General features: G+C 50.5%; 1 protein-coding gene across 1 annotated transcript in view; it reads left to right on the top strand.

Annotated features, from left to right (window-relative positions):
• The window catches only part of LOC111161833 (cation channel sperm associated auxiliary subunit delta), a 47,320-nt gene that overhangs the window by 17,811 nt on the left and 7,859 nt on the right, over positions 1-21,650 (top strand). Inside the window, exons 9-19 of the mRNA XM_022525839.1 lie at positions 1,500-1,650; positions 2,543-2,638; positions 3,865-3,947; positions 6,601-6,777; positions 11,057-11,170; positions 11,948-12,037; positions 13,050-13,108; positions 16,002-16,080; positions 18,011-18,063; positions 19,980-20,054; positions 21,165-21,293. Of these exons, the coding sequence (XP_022381547.1) occupies positions 1,500-1,650; positions 2,543-2,638; positions 3,865-3,947; positions 6,601-6,777; positions 11,057-11,170; positions 11,948-12,037; positions 13,050-13,108; positions 16,002-16,080; positions 18,011-18,063; positions 19,980-20,054; positions 21,165-21,293 (1,106 nt within the window). The remainder of the gene's footprint in view (positions 1-1,499; positions 1,651-2,542; positions 2,639-3,864; positions 3,948-6,600; positions 6,778-11,056; positions 11,171-11,947; positions 12,038-13,049; positions 13,109-16,001; positions 16,081-18,010; positions 18,064-19,979; positions 20,055-21,164; positions 21,294-21,650) is intronic.

Here is a 21,650-nt window from a genome sequence, read left to right as displayed (position 1 = left end):
CCAACCAACATCCATCCACCCAACCATCCACCCATCCATCCATCTATCCAACCAACCATCCATCCATCCATCCATCCACCCACCCAGCACCCACCCACCCACCTATCAGACCTACTTATCCATCTGTCCATCCATCCCTCCCTCGACCTTCCCTCCATCCATTTACCTACTTATCTATCCATTCACCCATCTACCCGTGCACCTGCCTACTCAGCCATTCACCCATCTAGTCACCTACCTATTCATCCATGTGCCTGTCTTCCTACTCACAAACTACCACCCTCCTCCCCGTTTCATCTGCTCATTCAGTCATGCACTTTGCAGTATTTAAGTAGTGTCTAGAGGGGCTAAGCACTGTGCTGAACACTAAGGATAAGATACAAAGTGCGGTGTACTTTCGCTGACAATGCACAAGACTGTGTTAAATGCTTCACGCTGAACTCTTTGTTAATGATTATTTTCATGGGTATCTGGAAGATCAGTACCTGACACCTGTGACCTCACGGGTATCATTATTTAGAATAAGACTAAGTTAAGTAGAGGAGTCAGTCCATGTAAACTGCATTTGAAGAAAAAATATTAAGGCAGAAAAAGGTCAAATACGGTATTACACCCTGCGTAGGTGGGATGTGCGGCTCTGGGGGCTCAGGGGAGCCCCGCTGTCAGGAAGCTTCAGGGGGGTTGGGCTGACCTCCGGGGTGGAAGCTCCCACCCTCTGACCACGTGCTGGGTCCCATCCCCTCCCAGAGTGTTTCATTAGCATAGTCCCCGCCCAGAGTGCTCTCATTAGCATCAAGTGCCCGGGCCCTGCTCTGCTCCCGAGTGACTGAGTGACCGCAGAGTCCAGGGTTACCACCTATGCACGATTTCTCAGGCTGCCCACCTGCAATCCCACAGGCTTTGGCTGGCGAGTGTCCACCCTGGGAGGGTGGGCAGACGCACTGTGGGCTTTGGCTGGCATGTCCACACCTGGGACAGGGGGCGGAGCAAATGTGCTGCAGCCTTCGGAGGCCCGCTCCCTGCACGTTTGCATTCCTAGCCTAAGGTCCGTTGAGGTGCCCCTTAACTACACCCCCTAATTAACTACCCCTCTTTCCCCACCGCCATGTCCGGGAGGTGGCCACATTGGGGGTCCAGCGCCATCCATCCTGCCCTGGGCGCTGTCTGGCAGCCCAGAAGGAGAGGACAGGGCTTTTCAGCCTCCCACTGTGCACATTGAATGAAGACGAGTTCTGTGTCTGGGGGCCATCCCACGCACTGTGGGGTGTGGAGAAGCCCCCCCATGCCATCCCGGGAGCACCCCCAGTCCTGACATTCCCTCTTATCCCCCTGGGAACATCGTCCAGTGTCCCCTGAGGGCAGGGCCGCCCCAAGCTGAGAACACCAGCCCAGATTATAAGGTCTGAAGGAAGTCTCTGAGCAAAGCCCCAATCTCGTGGACCCCTGCTACTGCTGAGCCCGTGATTCCTTCTCCCAAATTCCGTGGTCTTTCCTCTCAGGCTAGGTTCAGTTACTCAGAACACCCCTTGAACAGCAGTTTTGGGCTGCCCTTCGACTACAACGGGACCCTGGGCATCCTCATCACCCCAGGCCAGAAAGGCATTCTAATCTTCTGGTTTGAGAAGAGCCTGTTGGTTTCCAGAAACTCAGGTGAGCCAGGCCCAGGCTCTGGGTGTCCGGCCGGTTTTTCTCTCTCCTACCTCCCATAGACGGGGACCCGCCCATTCTGGATGGCAGCCTGGCTGTGTCCCATCTCTCCCCTCCCCCCCAGCCCATACCCTGCCCCAGTTTCCTGCCCCCTGGAGTCCTTAGGGCCACTTGGGTAGGGTCTGAAAGTCATCCATCAGTCACCTAGGGCAGAGCCCAAGTCTTCCCTCCAAGAACCACAAGCCTTGTTTTGGCACCAAGGTCAGCGTCCCCGCTTGGACTTCCCCTGGCCAGAGAGAACTCTGAAACAGCACAGCTCCTCCCGCTGACCTAGCTGAGGAATCCCAGCAATGCCCGCCGGCAAGAATGAGACCAGAAGCAGAAGGCAGCCCCCCCTCCCCCAGGAGGAAAGGGGTACTGTCGGGGACCCCTGGGCACAGGTGTGTCTGCAAGACCACCCACTCTGAGCACCAGCCAGGGTTCCTGAACACAACCGATCCCCACCCTCTTCCCCACCCTCTCCCACCCCCCTACCCCCGAGCAAGAGAAGGGCTCAAGGCTGGCCCGTCCATTTGGAGAGCTTGTTCGAGAAGCTCTCCTTCCTTACACATGTTACCCATACAGTGAAAGGCATTCCATGACGTCCACGCCTCCCGCAGTGAGACAGCCTTTCTCGTGAGCTCTGCAGCTGATGTGCCGCATTCCTGTCCCATGGGGGCGCACGGGGTTGGTTTTCTGGAACCCAGGCGCCTTCTGCCCCGCGCCTCGGTGCTGTGCTTTCCCCCACCAGGTATCATTTGAGTCCCTCACCAAGGCCTGGGCAGGCGGCGGGATCGCTCTGCATTTCAGCAGTGGGGGGTCCCTTTCCTCGTGACTCCGCTCTGTCGTCTCACAGGTCAGCTCGTCTACCCTGTCCATGTGCGAGAAGGACCGAACACCTTGTATTCATCCATTTCTGAAGCCAACCTCACCATCCACAGCGTTGCTGCCAGTGCGTGCCCTGCCTATGGGTAGTTTTCTAGAAGTGCCTTCTGCGGGGCTTGCTAACCATTGACCCGCTAGACCCCGTCCAGCCAAAACCGAACCAGACCAACCTAAACCCAAACGCAGACGTGATTATCGCATATTCGAGAACAATTCCCGGCATAGACTTCTGTCCTCTTGCACCGTGAGGTAGAATGGGGATGGGATGCTGGCTTCCTGGGACCGCTGCAGCCATGCCCACACACTGGGGGCCTTAGAACGGCAGATGTCCTGAAATCAAGTGTCAGCAGGGCCGCCCTCTGGGCATAGGCTCCAGGGAAGGATCTTCCCCAGGTCTGTCTCCTTGGCTTATAGATAGCTGCACCCCTCCCCCACCCAGTGTCTCCACACTGCGATCCCTTTGTGCGCGGTTGTGTCCAAATTCCTCCCCTTTTTACAAGGACACAAGTCCTCCTGGATTCGGACCTACCCCGATGGCCTCCTTTTAACTTAATCACCTCTTTAAAGATCTGATCTCCAAATACAGTCACCTTCTGAGGTCCTGGGGGTTAGGACTGCTACATACCTTTTTTGGAAGGGACACATTTCAAGCCATCGCAAAGAGCATCTCAGGATTTCTTTGCTGCTCCATTGTTGTCCCGCTGCTATCCCTAAAGATGAGCTTCGCCTGACTAGTGTTTCTCCTCACACAGCTCCTGAGCTACAAACTTAGAGGCAGAGAGTGGGACACGCTGGGGGGGGTCACTTGGGTGCTAAGTCAGTGTCTCCCCTGTTTGCCGATCATCCCATAACATCCTACCGTCTGTGTCCCTGTAGCTGTTTAAATTAACTTAGAGTTACAGAGATCCGTGATATAAAATGCTCTTATAATTAAACCAGTAGTGCATGGTCCTTTAAAGGATTTAAAAAATATATATATATCCCAAGTACAGTTGAAGTCCCTTGGGGCACCTGGTTGGCTTAGTTGCTTAAGCGTCTGACTCTTGATTTCGGCTTGTGTCATGATCTCAGGGTCATGAGATCGAGCCGCGCATCGGACTCCATGCTGAGCGTGGAGCCTGCTTGGGATTCTCTCTCTCCCTCTCTCTCCCTCTGTCCCTGCCACCACCACCCCCCCACTGCTCACTCTCTGTCTCTTAAAAAAAATTATAATAAACTTCTTCTATTTTTTATATTTTTGTCCATTGAAACAACCTCATTTCAATTTGATTTCATCTTGTTGGTCTTTCCTAGATGAATATGAACTGGCAGTTTTAACCCAGGAGAACAATTTGTATTACGGCAGCTTGGGAATCCTGTCAAGTTCTCTAATCAAAGTAGGTAAAATCAAAGTAGTGTTGTTACCCATCAGTGAGGAAATGGTATTGTTCTCAAACTTTTTTTTTTTTTTTTTTTTTTTTTTTTTTTGAGAGCAAGCAGGTGGTGGGGGCCAGGGGCAGAGAGAGAGGTGAAGAGAAATTTTTTTAAAAAGATTTTATTTAGGGACGCCTGGGTGGCTCAGTTGGTTAAGCGCTGCCTTCGGCTCAGGTCATGATCCCGGTGTCCTGGGATCGAGTCCCGCATCGGGCTCCTTGCTCGGCAGGGAACCTGCTTCTCCCTCTGCCTCTGCCTGCCTCTCTGCCTGTGCTCGCTCGCTCTCTCTCCCTCTGTCCCTGACAAATAAATAAATAAAACCTTTTTTTAAAAAATTTATTTATTTATTTATTTGATAGAGAGAGAGAGACAGAGAGGGAACGCAAGCAGGGGGAGTGGGAGAGGGAGAAGCGGGCTTCCCGCTGAGCAGGGAGCCAGATGTGGGGCTCAATCCCAGGACCCTGGAATCATGACCTGAGCCGAAGGCAGGTGCCCAATGACTGAGCCACCCTGGCACCCGGGAAGAGAGAATCTTAAGTAGGTTCCACGCTCAAAGTAGAGCCCAAAGCAAGACTTGATTTCACAACCCTGAGATCATGACCTGAGCCGAAATCAAGAGTTGGATGGTTAACCCACTGAGCCAGCCAGGCGCCCTGCTAGTCTCAAACTTCTGTCCTTTTTCTTTTTTTTTTTTTTTTTTAAAGATTTTATTTATTTATTTGTCAGAGAGAGAGAGGGAGAGCGAGCACAGGCAGACAGAATGGCAGGCAGAGGCAGAGGGAGAAGCAGGCTCCCTGCCGAGCAAGGAGCCTGATGTGGGACTCGATCCCAGGACGCTGGGATCATGACCTGAGCCGAAGGCAGCTGCTTAACCAACTGAGCCACCCAGGCGTCCCTCTGTCCTTTTTCTGAAGGCTAGAAATCACTCTAGTTATTGAAACAATCATAGTACTTCAATAAGAGTAATAACTTAATTAATATTGAGTAAACTTTAATATTGAAAAAATTTAACATTAGTAGTGATTTTACTGGTTGTGAAAATCACGACAACAGCAGCTAAAACCTATTGAGCCCCGAGAAGACGGCAGATGCTAGTCTGAGCGTTTCCCACCTGCTCCCTCATTTAATCCCAATCATCATTTTTTAAAAGATTTTATTTGTTTATTTGACAGAGAGAGAGATCACAAGCAGGCAGAGAGGCAGGCAGAGAGAGAGGGGAAGCAGGCTCCCCACTGAGCAGAGAGCCCCATGTAGGGCTCGATCCCAGGACCCCGAGATCATGACCTGAGCCGAAGGCAGAGGCTTAACCCACTGAGCCATCCAGGCGCCCCCATCATCTTTTTTTTTTTTTTTTTTTAGATTTTATTTATTTATTTGTCAGAGAGAGAGAGAGCACAAGCATGGGGAAACTCAGGCAGAGGAAGAAGCAGGTTTCCCACAGAGTAAGGATCCCCTCAGGACCATAACCCAGGATCCCAGGACCATGACCTGAGCCGAAGGCAGAGGCCCAACCAACTGAGACACCCAGGCATCCCAATCCCAACCAGCATCTTAAGAAGTGGAACCTTACGGGGGCCTGGCTGGCTCAGTTGGAGAGCATGTGACTATTGATCTCAGGATCATGAGTTTGAGCCCCGGTGGGGGGCTAAAAATAAATAAATAAATAAACTTAAAAAAAAAATAAAAAGCCAGAAAGAAAAGAAGTAGAGCCTTATATGGTCCTCATTGGACAGACTGGAAAACAGAGGCGCAGAGAGGTAGGAAGTGGTGGCAGGGAGGGGTCATTTCACACTACCTTAGATATCATGCCTATCTGTTTCTATTTCATTCTCACAAAGCCCCAGGAAGGAGAGCATAGGATCCAACTTTTACAAGGGAGGAAAAACTGAAGTTTGCCTCTTTCCTCAGGCCCCTTAGCTCATCAGCAGCTGAGCCAGAAAAGTCCTTACGTGTGATGATCCCTACTTTGGTCCTTTTGCTGCTTGAGCTGCAAACACTGTTGTTCCAGAAGGCTGCCTGACATTGGCATAGGATAGGACAAGGAATATAGGGCCGTCTCCTTGAAGCCTTCACCCTGACATTCTGACGCCCAGGGCGTTTTCTGGGTGAGGGTCTGTAGCCTTCGTCCTGACTCTCCAGAGCCATCTAGGACCTGTGTGTAAGTCTAGACTTAGTTCCTGCCTATCCTCTCTGCTGAGGAAAGATGGAGTTTCCATTATTCATCACCAAGGAATGAATGAAGCTGGAGAGCAGGTATTTCCACAAAGTGTGCCGGTGATTTTCTTTCTCTGTTTGTTTGTTTGGTCTACCTTCTTTAAACCTGAAACGTAACGTAAGGTAAAATTGGCATCCTCAAAAATGACTTAGAATGACCTGATTCCGGGCACCTGGGTGGCTCAGTGGGTTAAGCCTCTGCCTTCAGCTCAGGTCATGATCTCAGGGTCCTGGGATCGAGTCCCACATTGGGCTCTCTGCTCTGCAGGGAGCCTGCTTCCTCCTCTCTCTCTCTCTCTCTGCTTGCCTCTCTGCCCACTTGTGATCTCTCTCTGTCAAATAAATTAAATCTTAAAAAAAAAAAAAAGAATGAACTGATTCCTGAAATTGCTTTCCTCTTAGTTTGCAGGCCAAAACATCTGGTCCCAGGACGCAGCCCTGATGTTCACTGATGTGGGGAGAATGGAAATACTGACCCCAGTCCCCGATTTGATGTTTCCAGCTTTCGATTTCCAGAAGTGTTCTGTGAACATCCAGGCGATTCTTATGGATCCCCAACTCCAAGTTGACGTTTGCAAAGTATGTGATCATTGCTGTTTGGATCAATGTTCTGGGCACTCTTTCCAAAAAAAAAAAAAAAAAGCAAACCTAACAGAGCCAGAGCTGGGCATTTGTGATTGGTAACCACACCCTAAAGCTCTGATGGGTGTTGCTGGGGGAAAACAGGGGACAGGACGGGCACTTATTCCTGAATTTCACCTAAACAACTGAATCTGGCAGCCAGCCACCACTGCCCCCAAAGGCTCACCCCCTCGACTCATGTGGGTTTCATGCCCCTTGTTTCGGATAGAAACATACATCACTTTAGTAGACTCTTTGTAATAAGGAAGCCGGCCAACCCTTAACAATGGTTTGGAAGAGGATAAAACAAATGATGTGCTTGCGGGGGCTGCTTCCTCCTCCAGCAAAGGAATGGTCAGTGTTCTCCGGAATCTGACCTGGAGAGCTCTGAAGAGGGAGGTTTGATTGGGCTCAAGGCTTCCACCTAGCCCTGGGGTCAGCCTTGACCCTCGCTCAAAGCGGGGGGAAATTCTAGAACTATGGAAACATGGATGCATCGATTTTGACTCGTTCTTCGAGTAACAGAAAGTCCCAATCGAATGGGGTTACGCCGCAGAAGCAACTGTTGCCCCGCGCAGCCAGAAGGTCTGATGGGGGAAGACCTCCGGCGAGGCTTGATTTCAGCAACTCGGGTCAGGCCAGCAAGGAGGCAGCTCCTGTCCATCTGTCCACCCTGCCTGCGGGGGTGTTCCCTGCTTCACCCTGAAGATCCAGCTAGATGCCGCTGGGAAGCCCTGGGTTCTCATATCGCATCGAGCTGGCAGGCGCAGACGGGCAGCCTCGCACAGTATCCAGGGCAAGAGACAGGGTCTCTCCTCCGAGCTCTGCAGATGCCCTGAGAAATCCCCGCCCCCTCGAGTGTCTCCCGCATCTCATTGGCTCAGGGGAGATGACAGGCCCACTCCCGCGCCAATCGCAGGGCTGGGGGTGAGCCCATCAGAGTCCACACCTTCGGGTAGCAATGACGTCAGTCCACCAGGCCAACTGCCTAAGGATGAGCCAAGGACCTGTTTGCGGAAGGGGACTGCGCATACCATGGGGAGGGGACCAGCCGCGGGACAGAAGTAGCACGGTAGCATCTCGGGGCCCCTCCCGAATCCACTCCCGCAGACCCTGGCAATCCCATGGGTCAGAAGTGCAGGAGAACACCATTTCTTTCACTTTGAATGTTTAAACTGTCCCCAGGGCGGAATCACACATTGCTTTTTTCCGGCGATGGGCACTTTCAGGGTTTCCTCTCTTGGCACTTCCCCGCGCGCAGTGCAGGGCTGTTACCTGCTGTCACCGCGCTGGGCGTGACATCCCCACAACAGCTTTATCTCCCAACCGAACCCTTGTAGCTTTTTGAACAACTTCGCCCATTTTGCCCATCTCTGCCCCCCACTCCTGGCAACCTCCAATCTTTTCTCAGTATCTATGAGTTTGGCTTTTTCATTTCTTTTTTAAAAGATTTTATTTATTTATTTGACACGGAGAGAGAGATCACAAGAAGGTGGAGAGGCAGGCAGAGAGAGAGGGAGAGAGAGGAGGAAGCAGGCTTCCCACCAAGTTGAGAGCCCGATGCGGGGCTCCATCCCAGGACCCTGAGATCATGACCTGAGCCAAAGGCAAATGCTTAATGGAAGGAGCCACCTAGGCATCCCCATTTCACAAATTTTATTTATTTTTTTAAAAAAGATTTTATTTATTTATTTGACAGAGATCACAAGTAGGCAGAGAGGCAGGCAAGGGGTGGGGGTGGAGCAGGCTCCCCGCCAAGCAGAGTCCGATGTGGGGCTTGATCCCAGGACCCTGGGATCATGACCTGAGCTGAAGACAAAGGTTTTAACCCACTGAGCCACCCAGGCGCCCCCATATCACAAATTTTAATCCATTCATCCGTTCATGGACACTTAGGTTGATTTCATGTCTTGACACGCGGAGCTGCAGTAAATATGGGAGGAGATACCTCTTTAAGGCAGTCATTTCATTTCCTATAGATACACACCCAGAAGCGGGATTGCTGGGCCATAGGGTAGCTCTACTTTTAATTTTTAGAGGCAACCCTGGACTGTTTTCCAGCACCCATTTACATTCCCAAGGAAATGCCATCTCGGGGTCTGCCCTGTCCAGCAACCTCATCCCATCTCTCAATGCTCTGAAATCCACGGAATCAGAAATAAGGTCAGTGCTGTGCTCCGTGGTGCCCAGCTGACTCGGTGTCCTGTGTCTGCCGGGCCGCTCCCCTTCTGAAGGGCTGCAGAAGAATCACAGAGAGGTTTCAGGGTGTCCATCTCCAAATGGCCTTTGAATCCATGGCACTTAGTGATCTGAGAAAAAAATGAAAGTGTCTGCGCCACACACCAAGGATATCGATTTATTAAAATACCCTTTTGTGAAATGATGGTGCTGATAGATGGGAGTGTTTTTTTTTTTTTTCTTGTTTTCTTGACTTGCCACTGTAAAATATCCATCCCTAGCCATGGGGATTTCCTTGTGGGCTCTTGAAATCCCATGTCTGGAAATTGCTGGTCTTAGGCACACATGGAGGAGAAAAAGAGAGATCGAGAGTCAGCAGTAGTAGGCTTTTGTGCAAATGCTTGGCCCCTTGAACTCTGTTGAGGAAGGCGGCTGTGCCACTAGCCAGAAGTTTTCCCAAATCCCACCAAAAATGACAACAAAATACAAAACAAAAAAACAAAGCACCCAAACAGCAACTACATAGCATAACAAAACCCATGGATGATGGGTGGCCTGGCGGGCTCAGCTGGAAGAGCGTGTGACTCTTGATCTTGGGGTTGTGAGTCCGAGCCCCACGTTGGGTGTGCAGCCTACTCCAAAACAAAAACCAAAAACGAAAAACTAAAACAAACAGCAAAAAGCCCATGGATGAAAGCTGGGACAGGGGCACCTGGGTGGCTCAGTTGGTTAAGCGTCTGCCTTCGGCTTAGGTCATGATCCCAGGGTCTTGGGATTGAGCCCCACATCGGACTCCCTGCTCAGTGGGCAGCCTGCTTCTCCCTCTCCTTCTGCCTACTACTTTGCCTGCTTATGCTTTCTCTCTGTCAAATAAGTAAATTTAATTTAATTTAAAAAGAGAAGGCTGGGGCAATTAGTTGGATAATTTGAGTCCACAGGGATATAAATAAGTGACTGAGTAAATAAAGGAGCAGAGACACATCCCCCCTACAGAAGAACTCTGAGTAATGTGCTTGCCTACACTCCCTCCTAGAGGAGTTTAACCCCCCCGCCTGAGGCTGGACTGGTCTCGGTCATGTGCACACAGGCAACAGTCTGGAAAGGGGGAGTAGTCACTTGGTAGTGGAGAAGCCTGGCAGGCACCATATTAGCCGGGAGATAGGATCCACTTCGACAGTCCCGTAGCAAGGGCAGGAAGTTCCAGGTTCTCTTGGCCTTTTCTCCAACCCAGACCTGGAATCAGCCGCTTCTCCAAGAAGCATCTCATTGGCTGGCTGCCTTGCCAGGACGGCAGGAAGCCAATCCGTTTCCTTGAACATGGGGTAAATAAAAGGCAAGATGCAAGCCTTCATCCCGTCTTCCCTTGCAACTCTTCCAATGGGTCGGCAAAAAGTAGAAGTAGGAGAGAGTCTGTAAAACTCCCCCGGCAAATGTGTGCAGACAGAATGATAGAATGTAGTCTTGCGGCAACCCCAACATCAAAAAGGGCGGCGGCCAGCCCCAGGCGCTGCTGATGGAGGATCAACCACCCGTTGAGTCTTGCCAACGCGATCCAACCCAAGCCCAGTGGATCCAGCTGCCGATCTGCCAGAAGCTCTGAGCACAAAGCAACATGCCTACCTGCGCCAGGAAAATCCAGACCGTGGGAATCTACAGGTCCAGCTTCCTGGGCGCTTCAAAGCTGCTTGGAAATGGAAAGAAAGGGATGAGGCGGGGGACCTGGGGATTGAAGGAGCCTTCAAGAGAACAACGTTTGAAAATGGGCAGGACTAAGTCCCATCACCTAGGGATGCACACATAGCAAGAAAGCAATTGTGGAAAAAGTCAGGTGTTGGGGGGGCACTTCTGGAGAGAGGAGGCCCTGCGGTGGGGTGATGGGGTGGACCTCGGGTCTTCGGGGGCCTGCAGGATCTAGCCGGGAAGACACTAGCATGAGTGACAGAGTGGAAAGTTCCATCCCTGGGGGAGACCACTGAAGGCCTCCCACCTGCTTGTCCATTCTGCTTTTGGGAACAGGAGTTTGGTTTAATTCATGGATTTGTTCGGCGTTTCTGCCCAGGCGGAACTTCTGGAAGGAGAATTTGACAACAAAATGTATACCATTGACATGAACAGCAAATTGGAGCTGACCGCCCTGATGATCCCGAGGCCCGGCATGTCCCTGATCCCGCTGGTAAGGCCGCCTCCCGAGTTTGATGGGCGCTCCTGAGACGGGGGGCTCCCCAGGGCCCTAGGCTCTCAGAGTCTCCTGGGGTCTCCAGGGGGAGACCTCGCTCAGGATGCTTTGTAGACATGCCCTGTCCTGCTCCTCAATGACCCTCTGCCTGTCTGGCCTCCTCTCCCGGGACCTGTGCGCCCGGTTCTTCACCCTTCTCCAGGGCTGCCCCGCGCTTCCCATAAGCTCCTCTTCCTCTTAGTCTGGCCGGAGCCTGACTCATGCCTTCCCTCAGGCAGCGGGAGATGCTCCAGAGACAGTGGGTCTCCCCGGACCTGAAGCCCAAATGTCCAAGCCTGGCCCCCCCGGTACAAGTAACAGAGCTGAAAACGGTGGGGGTGGGGCGATTAATGCAAGGTCATGGGACAACGTCCAGCCAGCCGGGTCCAGTGCCTGGAAGGGGACACCAGGCTGGCTCGGGCTCTTATCTCAGCCTCTCCTTCCCAGCTCCTCCTGTGCAGGTCGGGCCTCTGGGTCAGGGATCTGCAGCTCTGGGCTGTCTGCAGAGACACAGCTGTGTCTCTGTGTGGCCAAAGCTGGGGAGTAGTTGAAGTGCAGCACATTCGGGAATCAGAGGGGCACCCGCTTTTGCAGAGCAAGCTTGGTTTTCAGTGGGAAGGTGCACGAGGATACGTGTGGATGAGACCCACTCCCCACCCCCCCGGCCAGTGGCACCCCTTTTTGCCTACTAGCCCAGAACATCTGTGTGTGCTTCTCCTCTCCGGCCCCTGCCAGGCAATGGTGAGCAACCCCCACTCCCTGGGCCTGCAGGCCATCATCTATGAGGACGGCTACACTTACGACGGGAACACCAAACACAGGCTGGTGAGCTGCGCCCCCCACCCCACCCCAGCCCCATGTGCACGTGAGGAAGGGCACAGCCTTGTGGGTGCCCAGCCCACTGCAGCCACCTTAAGGCACTCCTCGGCCTGACCTTCCTCCCTCCTTTCCTTTCTCTCACACAGCACACAGCGGGGTAAGGTGCTGGGGAATTTGGAGAGGACACAGCCAGGCCCCTCCCCCCAGGCAGGCAGCAGTCTCCCAGGACAAGTGAGGTCTTTAAGGTGTCATGGGGATAAGCTCAGAGGCCATGGGAGGGAGCCTAACACAGCCCTGGGGAAATGTAGGTGCTTGGGCAAACCGAGGCATCAGGATGGAGGTGACCTGGGGGACCAGGAGAGGCTTAGCCAAATAGGAGTCTGGAGGGTCCACAGGGGCAAGCCAGGCCTCCCGGTCGCACCACGGGCTTTGTGCTCGACGCCAGAAGCCTAGGGTAGGGTTGGGAGGCTTCCAGGGGGCAAGGGCAAGGCATCAGTCCACCACGCCAGAGCCTTTGGACCAGTCCTTGCCACCTTCTAAAGAAGAGGGGAGACAGTCACCCTCACTACAGGTCCTCCAGACAAAGGCAGCAAGGAAATGCAGGGCCTTGTGGTGGTCATTTCCATAAGCTTCTAGAAGTCTTTCACCAGTGGTACTATTAGAATCAGGGGAGGGCTGGGGCACCTGGGTGGCTCAGTGGGTTAAGCCTTCTGCCTTCACCTCAGGCCATGATCTCGGGGTCCTGGGATCGAGCCCCGCATCGGGCTCTCTGCTCAGCAGGGAGCCTGCTTCCCCTCTCCCGCCCCCGTCTCTCTGCCTGCCTCTCTGCCTACTTGTGATCTCTGTCTGTCAAATAAATAAAATCTTAAAAAAAAAAAAAAGAATCAGGAGAGGGCTGGACGCTCTCCAGGCTCCTCCTCCCAGGGCCCCGTCCTACCTCAGCCTCCCCCGAGCCCTGACTGTGCACGGCCCCAGGCTGTCCCACTGTTGCAATGCCAGTTTGCCCTTGATTCCACAGAACATTTCCCTGAAGCAGCAGCACCACTGGGGCAGAGCCGACCCCAATTTCACCTCCAGGTATGTGGTCGGTCACCTAGACCGGAGTGGGGAAGGAGTGGCCCGGGCTATCTAAGGGGTTCTCTTAACGGGAACTGGGAACCCGGGGCCAAGATCCAGACTCCCTCCCTCCAAGGACAGTAAGACCAGAATAATTGAAAACAGTTTGTAAGTGGTGGGTTTCTCAAAAAATTAAACCTAAAATTACTATATGATTCAGCAATCCCATTTCTGGGTCTACACCGGAAAGAACAAAAAGCAGGGACTCAAACAGATGCTTGCACATCAGTCTTCATAGCAGCGTGATTTACAGTCACCAAAATATGGAAGCCAGCCCTGTGTCCGCAGACAGATGATTGCATCAATACAATGGCATCCATCCACACAAGGGGACATCGCTGAGCCTTAGAAAGGAGGGACGTCCTGCCACCTGCCACGATGTGGACAAACCTTGAGGACATTCAAGTTGCCCAGTGAAATAATCCACTCCTGGAAGAACACATCTTGCAGGATTCCACTCCCAGGAGGTCCCCAGAGTATGTAGTTCAAAAAGTTTTAGTTCTAGATCTAGAGTTTTGTACCACTGTACGGTATAATTGAAATTTGCTATGAAAGTAGAACTTAAATATTCTCACCACTACCCCCAAACAAAGGTAAATATGTGAGGCGATGGGTGTGTTGGGGGGTGGGATCCTTCCACAAAATTCACAGATACCAAATAATTACATTATATACCTTAACGGTCTTACAATTTATTTATCAGTTTTACCTCAGAAAAGTTGAAAAACATAAATAGAAAGTTAAAAAGCAAAGTATGTTGTATGTTATTGATATAGAATGCATGTTCTTCTCTCACACACTTATGGTGAATTTGTTTTAAAAATCACTCAATTTTTATATGTACTTGGCCATTAGAAACATCCACCAGACCTCCCAGGAGAGATTTTTCAGACCACATGCTCAGACTTTAATCCAACAAAACTAGAACTGAACAGCCAGAGAAGTAAAACCAGTAACAACAACACAAAAAACCTTTTCTTGGAAATTAAGAGACACTTTTCTAGATAATCCTTGAATCTTAGAATCCATAGAACACACTTAAAGTACTCAGAGGAAAATGAGTACCCTGAGCACTTTTATTATTAAGGGAGAAGATGGACTAAGGATGCACGAACTAAATATTTAACTTAAAGAACTAGGGGAACCACAAAAAGAAGGGAATTAACAGTGATACAATCTGAAATGTATTAAGTAGAGGCCAAAGAACAGTATCAAGTCACAGTGAGACAAAAGGCTGGTTCTTCAGAAGACCAGGACACTAGATGAGACCCCGTGATCCTGACAAAGAAGGAGAGAATTGAAATGAACATTGGGAATAGAAAATGAAAAGTATGGACACAGAACCCATGAAAAGAATAGTTGTGTGTGTGGGGCGGGGGACTTCCTCAAACTAAAAAGCTTCTGCATAGCGAAGGAAACCATCAACAAAGTGAAAAGGCGACCTGCTGACTGGGAGAAGATACTGAAGAGGCTGATCTCCACAATATGTAAAGAACACACACAACCCAATAGCAACAGCAACAATCCGATTAAAAACGGACAGGAGATTTGAATAGACACTTTTCCAGAGAAGACATGTAGATGGCCAATAGTACGTGAAGACATGCTCAACGTCACTGATCCTCAGGGAAATAGAAATCAAAAATACAATGAGATACCACCTCACACCTGTTGGAATGGCTGAAATCAACAACACAGCAAACAACAGATGCTGGTGAGGTTGTGGAGAAAGGGGGAGCCTCTTGCTCCATTGGTGGGAACGCAAAGTGATGCAGCCAGTCCAGAAGACAATATGGAGTTTTGTCCAAAAGTTAAACATAGATTCACCATACAATCCAGTAATTCCACTTCTGGATATTTATTTGAAGAAAACAAAAACACTAATTTGAAAAGATACATGCACCCCTATGTTTATAGCAGCATAATTTACAGTAGCCAAATTATGGGAGCAACATAGGTATCCATCTATAGAAGAATGGATAAAGAAGATGGAGTGTTGTGTACAATGGCATATCACACGGCCATCAGAGGAATGGACTCTTGCCATTTGTGATGACATGGATAGATCTTGAGGGCATTGTGATGAGTGAAATAAGGCAGAGAGAGACAAATACCATATGATTTCACTTACACGTGGAATCCAAAGAAACAAAACAAATGAACAAACAAGCAAAACAAAACCAGACTCATAGATGCAGAGAAAAGACTGATGGTTACCAGAGGAGGGGGTTGGTTGGAGGGTGGGCAAAACAGGTGAAGAGGACCAAGAGGTACAAACTAGCAGTTGTGAAATAAGTCACGGGGCTGTAATGTACAGCAGGGGAATATGGTCAGTAAGAATGCACTAACTTTGTATGGCGACAGATGATAATGAGGATTATTATGGTGATCGTTTTGCAATGTATATAAGCCTCAAATAACTATGTCATAGACCTGATACAAATATGGTATTGTATTTCACTTACACCTCAGCGAAAAACATTACAAGAAAACATGTATGTAGCTCGGGGATAATGAAATTGCAAGTCAGATGTTTTCAATAGGTTATCATATGTAAATGAACAAAACTGACTCAAGAAGAGGTAGAAACTCAAGGGAGGGTGGGGCCGCCATGTAATAGCAGAGGTTCTCTGTCACTGTTCTGGAACAAATGGCTGAGTGGATGGATGAGTAGATGGATGGATGGACAGATGGACAAATGGAGGGATGGATGGATGGATGGATGGATGATGGATAATGGATGGATGATGGATGCATGCATGTATAAATAAATTGATGAGTCAGTGATTATTTTTAACACTGACCCTATTTGTGACACAGGTGTGCAATACCACACAATCCCATTGTCTTGCAGCATAAAGAGACCCACAGGATCTACCATCACTCTGGACATAGCCAACAAGGAAATTTCGTGTGTGGACCTCAAGCCACTGGTATGTCCCAAGTTTTTGTTCCATATTCTTTGTTGGTAGTGTTAAGAATGATGGCAGTGGTGGGGGGTGGGCACGGCACCTGGGTGACTCAGTCGATTAGGCATCTGACTCTTGATCTCACCTCAGGTCTTAATCTCAGGGTCATGAGTTCAAGCCCCGCGTTGGGCTCCACGCTGGGTGTGGACCCTGCTTTAAAAAAAAAAAAAAATAATGGCAGTGGGCCTCCTCTATCTTTTCCTTGAGGGGCTGGCTGAGCCCATGCTCAGAATCTGAAAATGGAGGTAATCCCGTCCCAGTTGCCAGGGTCACTCCCTTTCCCCCTGACAGCATTCCCCAGGGTGCCCCCTCATGATTCACCATCCTCGGAGCAGGTGCATGGATAGTGTCTTTCCTTGTTGGACATCCCCAGAACAAGACTCACCGACTCTGGTCACAGCACTCTTCGGTGCTCCAAGAGAACAGAAAACAATATACATCCACACAGAAACCCATGCACAAGTATTCATAGTTACGTTTTCATAATAGTCAAAAGGTGGAAGCAACCCAAATGTCCACCTGTGTGTGAATCAATAAACAGATGGGGGCCCATCCTCACACTGGAATTCAGCCTTAGAAAGGAAGGACATCCTGACACCTGCTACAACATAGACCTCAAGGACACTGGGCTCAGTGAGAGAAGCCAGACCCAGAAGGACACATCCTGCAGGACCCCACTCCCAGAAGGTCCCCAGAGGAGTCCCATCCGCACAGAGAAGAGACCATGGGAGCCAGGGTTGGGGCAGGGGGTGGGGAGTCCATCCTTTGTGGGGAAAGAGTCTCCATGTGGGGAGATGGAAAGTTCTGGAGAAGGATGGGTGTGCTTGATGCCACTGTGATTTGCCCTTCGAAATGGCTAAGATGGTGAATTTTAGGGGTGCCTAGGTGGCTCAGTTGGCTGAGTGTCTGCTTAGGTCACAGGTCCTGGAATTGAGCTCCTACATTGGGATCCCTGGTCCGTGGGAAACCTGCTTCTCCCTCTCCCTCTGCCTGCTGTTTTCCCTGATTGTGCTCTCTCTCTGTCAAATGGATGGATAAAATCTTAAAAAAAAAAAAAAAAAAAGATGGCGAATTTTATGTTGTATATATTCTACACCACAATTTTTGTAAAACTGATATAAACCTTGCATTCTGTTCCTTGATAAATCCATGTTTGTTTGTTTTTTAAAGATTTTATTTATTTATTTGACAGACAGAGATCACAAGTAGGCAGAGAGGCAGGCAGAGAGAGAGGAGGAAGCAGGCTCCCCGCTGAGCAGAGAGCCGGATGCGGGGCTCGATCCCAGGACCCCGAGATCATGGCCTGAGATGAAGGCAGAGGCTTAACCCACTGAGCCACCCAGGCGCCCCAGTCCATGTTTGTTTTAATATAAAGACAATAACGTAAAAACTTAATATAAAAATATAAAGTTTGTCTTAATATGCTTTTAGACTCCCTTTTACATCTCTGAGGGTGACATCATACCCCAGTTTGAGAAGCCCATCTTAGCTTTTTGAGAAGCACAAATAGCTTTTTCCTCTTTTCTCCTGTTTGTTTATTGAAGCCCACCCACTCATTCATTAGTTGGTTCATTCATTCATTCATTCATTCATTCATTCATTCTTCTCTCCAGCCTTCTATATGCCAAGAATTATCCTGCATTTATAAATTGGTTTCTGGTTGGAGCTAAGTGATGGGCGGCACTTAGGCTCACCCTGTAGCTCTGGGAAGGTCTTAGGGCTTGAAAGCTCCAACAGCCAAGCCTGGCTCCAATGAATCCCAGGAGCCTGGGTCACCGTGTCAGGATCTGTGCTCATCATGTCCTGTCTCCCCTGGGTGTGAGTGTTTGCTGTGTCTGGGCCGTCAGTGGCCCTCACCGACCCAGGTCAGCGTGTCCGCCTCTCTCCTCCACAGACGGCGTTCATTTCAGTGGGTTGCGACCAGGAAAAAAAGATCGTCATTCAGAAGTAAGTGTGTTGAAGTCAGGTGACATGGTCCTGTCCACTTTTGTGTATGTTTAACCTTTCCATAGCAAATAGTCAAATAATGAATATTAATGGTTTAAGTTGGTCTTCTGGCACAGTGGCCTCCCCTCCTTTATCAATTTGGTGATATTTACATTTTTTCCCCTCTTCCCTAATCCTTTGCATGTTCTCTTTCTTTTATGAGTCCCAGAATTCCTCATTTTGATTAAAATTGCTTAGGGTTTTGGGTTTTATTTTTTTTTTATTTTTTTTTAAGATTTTTATTTATTTGTCAGAGAGAGAGAGAAAGAGAGAGAGAGATCACAAGTAGGCCGAGAGGCAGGCAGAGGCAGAGGGAGAAGCAGGCTCCCTGCCGAGCAAGGAGCCCTATGTGGGACTCGATCCCAGGACGCTGGGATCATGACCTGAGCCGAAGGCAGCCGCTTAACCAACTGAGCCACCCAGGCGTCCCTAGGGTTTTGGGTTTTAATTGGTTGCTGAAATGTTGCAGAACTTTGCCTTCAGTATCCATAGTTACCCCCCAGGGAATGCAGCCAGGAGAATCCAATTTAAAAAAGAAAAAAAGCCAGAAGATTGGCCAAATTGCCATACTTTTGCCCCCTCAGGCAGTGGTGTGCTGATAAATGTATAACAATTGGTTCTGGGTGGAGGGGGAGGCCCCAAGTCCAAGCACGTGACAATTCCTGTGGTGTGAAGACGATTTCCAGCTTCTGCCGGCCCACAAAATTCCAGAAGATTTAACACTTGACTCTCAGGAGCTAGTCGAGGCTGGCTTCAGCTCTCCACTGCTCGAGCGCAATGATAAACTCAGGCGATGATTTTACCACGTTTCCCCCAAATGGAAACATTTTGTTGAATCAATAAATTGCAGAGTTAGGACATGTGTACAGGGAATATTTTTTAAACAATATACAAATAGCTTCTGCCATAAACAGAGTAGGAAGATATTTGTCCCACGTGGAACCAACAAAGGCTTGTATCCAGGCTTTATAAAGAATTCCTACAAATTAATCATTATGAAAAAAAGACAAATTTTTAAAAAAGGGGCAAAAGTCTTGAACAGGCACTTCTGAAAAAGAAAAAGTAAAGAAATCCATTTGCTTGGTAAAAGTGCTGAAAAGGTGGCCAACCTCACTTAATAGGGAAAAGAAAAAGAAAATTTTCTTAGAGGCCAAATTCACTCACCAGCATGGTGAAATTTACAGAGCGTGGCCAGGAGCAAGGGCTGGTCAGCACGGGGAGCCCCAGGTAGCCTCCAGAACGCACCAACTTTGTGGGTGGGTAGGTACGTTTTTCAGGTGCTTTAGAAAGCACGTCTTTTGACCCCGCAATTCCAGTCATGCATGTGGACACTGGCAAGGGTTCCAGAATGTTCTGAGCAGTATTATTCCTAATAGCTTCTAGCTGGAAGCAAGCCAGCTCGAATCCCTCGACAGGAGGATGGACAAACAGGTACGGTGGTTGGATGAACGGACTGTCCCAGCCACGCAAACCGTCAAGGCAGAATTACCTGGATGGGGTTGTAGAAACATGGAACAGAAGGCACAACAGAACACACACAATGTGATTCTAGTCTTTAAAACCCCAAACCAGGCAGAAAGAAACCGTGTTGCCTAAGGAGGCATGCCCGGATCTAATGCTACAAAGAAAATCCAGGAAATGATTGTCTCAAGAGTCAGGACACCCAGCGCCTAGGTCTGGGGCTCGGATAATCATTCTCCCACATGAACTCAGGCTCCTTGGAGACTCTGGGCAGGGAAGATGCAGACTGAGCCTGGAAGTAAGAAAGGACTCAAAAATGAAACCAGCCGGGGTGTACGTGTCCAAGGGAAGAATTCACGATCCTTTCGGTGCTGCATGAGGGTAGGGAACTTCTCACCACCTTCTGTCGCTCACAGCGAAATCTCAGCCTGTCAGGACAACATCCTCGACCCCGTGGGCCTTCAGGACAATTACAGCTACATCATTGAGAGGTGAGCCCGAGCTTTCCATTCACGCCCTCCCTCCCATGACTGCCCCCTAGCCCCAAAGGCTAATTGGAAATCATTTTTATTTTTTTAAATTTTATTTATTTATTTGACAGACAGAGATCACAAGTAGGCAGAGAGGCAGGCAGAGAGAGAGGAAGGGAAGCAGACTCCCCACTGAGCAGGGAGCCCGATGTGAGGCTCGATCCCAGGACTCTGGGATCATGACCTGAGCCAAAGGCAGAGGCTTAACCCACTGAGCCACCCAGGCACCCTGGAAATCATTTTTAGATTGATATATGGACTATAGGGAATCTGAGGCGGGGAGGGGACAGGTAGGGGAAGTATGGGTCTGCGGGGAGCCGGTGCGATGTGGCAGGACCCCCAGCCCAGGTCCGCCCCGCTACCAGGCCACCCCGCTGTCATCTTGCCGGCCTCCCACCTGCTCTTAGAGCCTGGGCACCTGCTCACCTGAGCGAGCGGAGGTAGCCAGACCCCGTCAGCTGAGGTGGGAGGGGGGTGAGGGCCAGGGTGACCCTCTGTATGGCGTGGCTGGTCCTGAGTGCCATTGAGAGAGCATGGGGCAGAACTTAGCCCTGCCTGGCACCCAGGCACAGAGAGCCCCCGACCCCCAGCACGGGAAGACACGTGTGTGTTTTATACACCACAGCCCCTCAGATATGAGCCAGGAGTCAGGCCCTGTCCACACTCACGGCCAAGGCCCGACCTGGCGCTGCTGGGCTTGCTGACCAGGAAGCCCGCAGTCAGACCTCGTGGGGGCACTGCGGGGCGCGTGAGGCGGGACCTCAGCATAGACAGGTAAACAGGACACAGGTAGAGATAAGAGACCATGAGAGACAAGAGAGAGGGACAGAGACAGAGCAAGACAGAGAGAGGGAGAGTTTAAGGAGTCAGTTCACATCAGTGCACAGGTCTGGCCCGTGCACAGTCTGATGGGGGAGGCCGTAGGTGTAGGGAACTGTTGCACTGCCGGGCTTTGGGCCTGCCGCCCCAGCCAAGGGGGCCCGAGACGTTAACCGCCGCAGGGCTCCACGGGCTCGTTTGGACCATGGCTCTGAATGGCCCTCCGCTACCACTCCACCTGTCTCTGCCTAGGGACGCCTACGACCCCAGCTTCCAGGGGCAGAAGGCCAGTGAGGACCTGGTGGTGCCGTACGAGTATGAGAAGCTGGGCTGCCCCAGCCTCGTCTACTGGGACAACCCCTGGAAGCCCGTGGTGGAACTGTAAGACCCCAGGGGGGCCCTCCAATCCGCCCGATACCTCCCACAGCGCTCCCTCCTCCCCGCTGGCCTCCCCACCCCTCTCTGTACAGCCTGGACCCCCAGAGGACCCCCTAGGCCCCGCCCTTGCTGTGCCCTCTCCCTGCAATGTCTTTTTTTTTTCTTCTAAGATTTATTTATTTATTAGAGAGAGCGAGAGCGAGCACACGAGTGGGGAGAGGGGCAGAGGAGCGAGAAGCTCCGGGGGACTCCATGTGGGCTTGATCTCATGATCTTTCGTGACCTGAGTCGAAACCAGGAGTTGGACACCCAAGCGACTGAACCACCCAGGCGCCCCATCTTCCTGCAATGTCTTACCTC

The sequence above is a fragment of the Enhydra lutris genome, unplaced genomic scaffold (genome assembly GCF_002288905.1).
Source record: "Enhydra lutris kenyoni isolate GAN:26980312 unplaced genomic scaffold, ASM228890v2 scaffoldscaffold86, whole genome shotgun sequence".
In the NCBI taxonomy this organism is placed as follows: domain Eukaryota; kingdom Metazoa; phylum Chordata; class Mammalia; order Carnivora; family Mustelidae; genus Enhydra; species Enhydra lutris.
The sequence above is the reverse complement of the archived record's forward strand: the minus strand, read 5'-3'. Positions and strand labels throughout refer to the sequence as shown.